Genomic DNA, 6,004 nt, shown 5'->3' on the forward strand with positions numbered 1-6,004 from the left:
ATCTGACGGCGTCGCATGAATCACGAATCGTACCAGGTGTATAAAGGGCTGGATATTATTAAGCTTATACAAAACGGCAGACTACGGTGGGCTGGTCACGTTGTTCGTATGCCGGAAGAACGTCAAGCGAAGATAATATTTAGTAGAGAACCCGGAAGAGGCCGCAGGCTTCGTAGGAGGCCGCGTACACGATGACTTTTTGCAGTTGAAGAGGACCTGAGGGCGCTCAATGTTCAGGGCGACTGGAAGCGATTGGCCCAGGATCGAGTCCAGTGGAGAAGGATACTCCATTCGGCGTAGGTTCATCGAAGAGATGTAGCATATCAAGTATCAAGTAAGTAACATTCGACGGGGAATTCTGTCCTATTGATTTCTATTGAAAATTTGCCAGATCAGACTAAGCGATAGGAAGCTATGATCAAAATTTTGATAAATTCGAAAAGCGAACGTGGGTGAATCTTCAGCTGAAAGTCGTTCGTGCCTATGCCCTTGCTATAGTTATTTTTACCGTAATATAGTAAATAAGCTGTTATTTACTTCAGATATGTGGCAATTAAAAATCGTATGAAAATAAACAGATTATGTTTTCCACCAAATCAGACGTTTACTTGCCGTTTTCCTGTTTTCTTTATTCATAGTATATATAGTATATCAGTATATATTCGTTATCGCGTAACGTTACAATAATAATTGCGAGAATGAAAAAAATGTAAACTAACTGCAATGGAATAAACCATAAAACACTTCGACGTCATGCGTTCGGACGCAGATTGCACTTCCCCTTTTCACATATAGCTACCTCTTTAAAAGTATTAGTTTTAGCGTTAAGATCTGCGTTGCTGCTGCTATGCATATTATTGTATTTCGGGTTAATATTCTTGATCGTTCCGCCAGACATGCTGATAGCTCCTCCGTTTCCGTAACGTCCTCCGCTGTCTCCACGGCCTCCTCCGCCACCACCACCTCGATCGTATTCCCGATGCCCGTTTGAAGTTTGATCGCCCCCAGCCCCATTATCGGCGGAACCGCCCAAGCCGTTTCTATCACTATTTTTATTGTTGAAGTAGTTGAAAGTATCGTAAGGATTGAAGCTATCGTGTACACCGCCATTGTCATTGATGCTGGAAATTTGATTACCATCCACAAAGTTGAGCGAGAATGGAGACGGAAACAGATAGAACGCAAGAAACATAAACATGTAAAGCACGAACTGAAGTACGAAACACGTCCAGATTAGGTTTATCTGCAATTTAAAACCGCAATTTGAAATATTTTGTTCAACTGAGTTTAATTATGAGATCGACAGCCATACCTTTCGTTTCCTCGTGTGTTTTCTCACGTGAAGGTACGGTGTAAGAGCCAGCGTGAACGTTGATCCAAAGATCAATCCCGATATCAAGCCGGTGAAGTTCTGCTGCCACTGCACCATTCCCATACCGAACACTAAAACTCCTACGACGATTACTTTGAGCAAAGCTATGTGGGGTCGCTTGAGATTCCGCCAGTGGCACAGAATCAGCAGCGTAAGGAGCGATGAAATCGTCCCTGCTAGTGATGGCAGTGGTCCAACCTACATAAAATACGAATGATAAGGCCATTAGAAGGCGTCTAATATTTCTAATTCCAATGCAGACGCTACCTCCGGGCGATACGGCACAAAAATTGCACTCGTCAAGTTTCCAGCAATGCCGGAACCAATGTACAAAATCGCGGTACGAAGAGATCCCAACAGACGCTCCAAATCCGCCAGGAGAATGTGCTGGAAGGCAAAGGTAAGCAATATATGCAAAATACCTGCATGAAGGTACAGTGACGTGAACAGCCTATAGAACTGATCCGGCATGTCGGTGCCGATGAATGGAAACATTCCGCACACATCATTCAGACAAGAAACCTGTCAATGGATCGAATAAAAACTGATGAGTTTAATGTCCTAAATCTAAAAGCTATGGCGCAAACAAACCTGTGAACACAGCGAGGCCTCTTCGTGAAAATATCCTCGCACAAAGTCGCAATACTCCCTAGTGGTGATTCGACATTCTCCCGTGATTCCCATGCAGCATGGATGACCTATAACCTCGCACACCATATGCTCGGCGGTGTGATCCTTCATGCGAAACTTTTGGGAAACTTGATTATTTTTCCTACAGATGGGCCACTTGGTTATGTCGTCCGGCCACTCATGAGGTGCGATCGACGCCGGAGCGTCACAGAACTTTGGATCTAGACCACACACGCTGCCAGATATCCGTCCACCTGGACCCGAATCTCCGGGAGACCATTTCTTCCACGTTGAAATAGTCTGAAACAAAGTGTTTGCAAAATGTTTTGATAGACAGTCGATTAAAGGATCAACATTCGAACCCACCGTTGGCCACAGTCCACGGACGGAGCAGTCAGCTTGCGAACTTTGAACACATCCGGAGTCATCGTTTCGTATACAGCAGGCCGTTTCTCGTTCTTGCTTCCGTGTTTTCGATATCAATTCCATTATCTTCATATCTCGATGCATGCACGGGGCGTACTTTGCCCCCACATGAACGAGGTCATCTCTTCTTAAGCCGATCCATATATTTTGGTGCTCGTAGTGAGTTACCTAAAGTGAATAAACTTATTAAAACCGTTCGTGGTTTGAACTTAGCTATGACGAATACTGACCATCTGTAAGCTTAAACTAGTTACAAGAACTTGGCTCGTTTTCGGTTCATAGCCCGTTCCTATCGGGCCTATTCCGTAACATAAAAGTGTGAGCAGCAGCACCAATATATGCGTCGTGTTCACCCAATAGGCGAAAAATGGCCGATAATCGTAGCGGTCGTCTAGCGATTCTGGCCTCAGAAGCTTGATGTTGTGGCCGGAGGGACGTCGAGAGTTGTCTAATACGCTATCCAAAATGTGCGCCGTTATACGTTGGCCATAGTACTGATAAATACCATTCCTTCCACGTACGGGTCGTTGCTGTTGAATTTGGAGTTCCGCTGACTTCGTTATCCAACCGTTGCTGACCGTTGCTCGGTTTGGATCGATCATGTAAATTTGCCGAGAACCATCTGCTCCCAAGTCGTGATCTACCTGTTGCTGGTTGCTCAGCGTTGGGATATCGAAAAACAGTTCGTCATCTTGGATTGGCGTTAACCCATCGCACATGTCGTTATCATCATTGTTCAAAGCAACGTGCCCAGGAGCGAAGCTCCTAGACCATTGTTTTTGTCTTCTGGGGATTCGATTTCTCAAGCTTTGTACCACGAAAACGAACCCATTCGCAATCATCTGTGAAACAGACGGCTTTCGTTCGACTTGAAAACCATCGCTGCCGTCGTGTCTGTAGTACGGGTTGAATCGCTGGCGTCGATTTTGTTCCGTTTCCGGTTCGTCTTGGCTCTGTGCAGGCAGAACGTCTGGCCGATCGCTGTGTTCGTTCAACACATCCACGTGGACTTCGTTCACTCTTCCCACCACAACGTCTTCTTTCAGTGGTCCAAATCGTCGAATGGCTAATCGTTTCTGGCGGTCTTCCCACTTCTGCTGTTCGTATTCTTCGTTGAACTGATCAACTCCAAAGAACTGCGAAGTACTTCGCCGTAGATACTCTTTTATGCGCTGTTTGTGCGACAGTCGAGTTCGCATTTGCGGTTGAGTGTTGCGTTGAAGCGTAGATGGTGTTGAATCTGGTTGTAGTCTGGGCGTAGGGATTTGCTGGAGGGGAAGCGATTGATGTTGATGCTGTGCGTGTTGCTGTTGCAGTTGTTGAAGCTGTTGATAGAGAGGTTGCTGTTGGATCTGTTGGTGTTGGATGTGTTGCTGTTGGTACTGGATTATAATTGATGGGTTGCTGCACGAACTATTGAGCGTATGTGACTGGGAGATTATTAGGGAGGATGCATTTCGACCGTCATCTCCCGGAGCTACCAGAGGATGCTGATGGGAGTAGGAAGTGTGCGATACAAGTGACGGAGGGCTGAGTGGGGATTGGCGTTCCATTTCAGACATCGATACGGATGAAATAGACAGTGGTTGGGGGCTGATTGGACCGGAAGTTTGAGTGGTTTGATGAACACCGGTGGCTCTGCGGAGGCTACTGCAGTGGTAGCAATTTTCTTCATCGGTAGGGTTTGCACTCATGGGTTCACTCATGATACTTACAGGTGTCGGTGTACGAAGCATTGAATACTCCGAAGCTCCGGGGCACAGCTGCAGTGTTTGCCTTCCAAGTGTGGCAGATTGCGCAAAAGTGCAAAGTGGTTGCTGGCATTTAACTGGCCTTGCACGAGGAGGCGTGGCATAATGATCGGTTGCATCTTCGGATAAATGTTGCCCCGACGATACTTTGGATTCTACTTTCAGACGGTATGGTAGAGTGCTTACTATAGGTGTCCTTGGAACTGATTGGTTGATGATGTTGATTCCTCCTTTCGTGGCTATCAGTCCGGCCATTATGGTAGGGCCGATTCCCATGTCTTGTTGATAGTTTTCCGGCGGGGGTGGTGTTGGTATATAACGCTTAACAGGTGTATGTACAGTCGAGGTCAAATAATTGTAGCTTTCTGAACTGGTCATTAGGGGAGGGTTATTAATCAAATAATTTCCAAACTGATCTGTTTTGGGTGCCGGGGGATCACGAAACCTTTCCGGGACAGGATAGCGCGTTCTGGAACTGGGTGACATTGAGCGATGATGAGGTGCATTTCTGTTATCAGGATACGCGATAATGGATGTGGGGGCCGAGCTGGTGGAATATCGATCGCTCGATGGTGGTTGTGCTGTAGAGGATGGTGGAGGAATACAGCAAGGCCGCAAATTTTCATCATTTCGGTAGCACTCGCCACTAGGAGGGGTCACAAATGCCGTCAAACGGGTTCCCAAGTTGGAATAGGATGATTCGCTAAACCTCGAAGGAGACGGAGCCCCATTTTGAGGCGCATTCGCTCCATTATCACATAATCCATCGCCGTAGTTAATTGTTGAAGTGACAGTAAACTGCTGCTGATAGTGGCTATGCCCAAATGAAGAACGACGGCTTCTGCTCATTTCAGTACTCCTTTGGAATTATTTTACTACTTATACATCAGCGAAATTTCCGATTATCCTACACATCTATTCACACCATTTACTAAAAATTCACTAATATTCAGCTCAGAATTTTCTACTTATGCGAAGGAAATGATTTTCCAAAATGGCTGAGCTCACTAAAATAAACACACCCCAGAACAGATAGCGAGCTATGGAAAATTTTCACTACATTCATTATGGTACCCGTTTTGAATCTAACTGCGCGTTCATTCACCAGCACCGAACAGCTGGAGATTTGTCGATTGGTAACAGAAAATTAACAGCTTATATCACAATTAGCCTAAATTCAGAAGATATGTGAAAACGAACATAAATCTTGACGAATCCTTTTTCCTTCACGTCCTGCCTCTCGTGATTTTTTGCACTCACTCTAGAGCCATGGTCCACCAGCAACAGCAGAGATTTCCAGCCCTCTTGTATATCTTTTAGTGATACTAGCTCTCCCAGCACAGAACACTTTTCCACCATCGGGTTGGCAGCGTTGGATTTTGACAACGGCCAGCTGGTGCTAAACACCATAACAAGCTCCCCTTATCCATCCATATCCCTGTTTGGTCCTTACTGTGGTACGTAAATATACGTACGAGAGAGGAAAAACTGGCTCGAGCGATTCCAAATAACAAACGGGGGGACACGATGTGCGCATGACACGTGCTACGCGCTATATCGACGAAAACAAAAGACACATGATTTTGCCTGCCACGTGCAGCGAATTTTCGCCACATATTCGTTGGATTGGTTGCGTCCGGAATGAAGATGAAGGCAAACAAGTGGTTGGGCTGTCCTGCTGATCTGTATCTACATCTTCAAATTTCGCCAAGGACGTCAAGACAGCTTTCAATTGCTTCTAAGGTCTTAGTATCGTAAGAGTTGTAGCAAAACAAGAACATCAGTTATGATTAATACAGTAGACATTCCGAGAAAATAAGATCCT

General features: G+C 45.6%; 1 protein-coding gene across 2 annotated transcripts; it reads right to left on the reverse strand.

Moving 5' to 3' along the window:
* Positions 1 to 579: 579 nt before the first annotated feature.
* On the reverse strand, positions 580 to 5,579 carry LOC134224095 (inactive rhomboid protein 1-like). Of its 2 annotated transcripts, XM_062703331.1 has the most exons (7): positions 4,144 to 5,579; positions 2,659 to 3,753; positions 2,369 to 2,596; positions 1,964 to 2,302; positions 1,640 to 1,894; positions 1,313 to 1,570; positions 580 to 1,243 (listed from the first exon to the last, which is right to left on the reverse strand). In XM_062703331.1, exons 1-7 carry the CDS (start codon positions 5,026 to 5,028, stop codon positions 752 to 754), a joined length of 3,552 nt encoding a protein of 1,183 aa, XP_062559315.1. In that variant the 5' UTR covers positions 5,029 to 5,579; the 3' UTR covers positions 580 to 751. The 2 variants fall into 2 exon arrangements, with proteins under 2 accessions (XP_062559315.1, XP_062559314.1); XM_062703330.1 differs by having other exon boundaries at positions 2,659 to 5,579.
* Between the last annotated feature and the right edge of the window lie 425 nt (positions 5,580 to 6,004).

The sequence above is a fragment of the Armigeres subalbatus genome, chromosome 3, assembly GCF_024139115.2.
Source record: "Armigeres subalbatus isolate Guangzhou_Male chromosome 3, GZ_Asu_2, whole genome shotgun sequence".
Classification (NCBI taxonomy): Eukaryota; Metazoa; Arthropoda; class Insecta; order Diptera; family Culicidae; genus Armigeres; species Armigeres subalbatus.

What these genes read in the sequence shown, in the direction of transcription:
- LOC134224095 (XM_062703330.1), bottom strand. Translation starts at nt 5,028, where the DNA reads ATGAGCAGAAGCCGTCGTTCTTCATTTGGGCATAGCCACTATCAGCAG. An exon ending in CTAGTTTAAGCTTACAGATG is followed by an intron (nt 2,597 to 2,658) that starts GTCAGTATTCGT and finishes TATTCACTTTAG; the next exon opens with GTAACTCACTACGAGCACCA. An exon ending in AGGCCTCGCTGTGTTCACAG is followed by an intron (nt 1,895 to 1,963) that starts GTTTGTTTGCGC and finishes ATCCATTGACAG; the next exon opens with GTTTCTTGTCTGAATGATGT.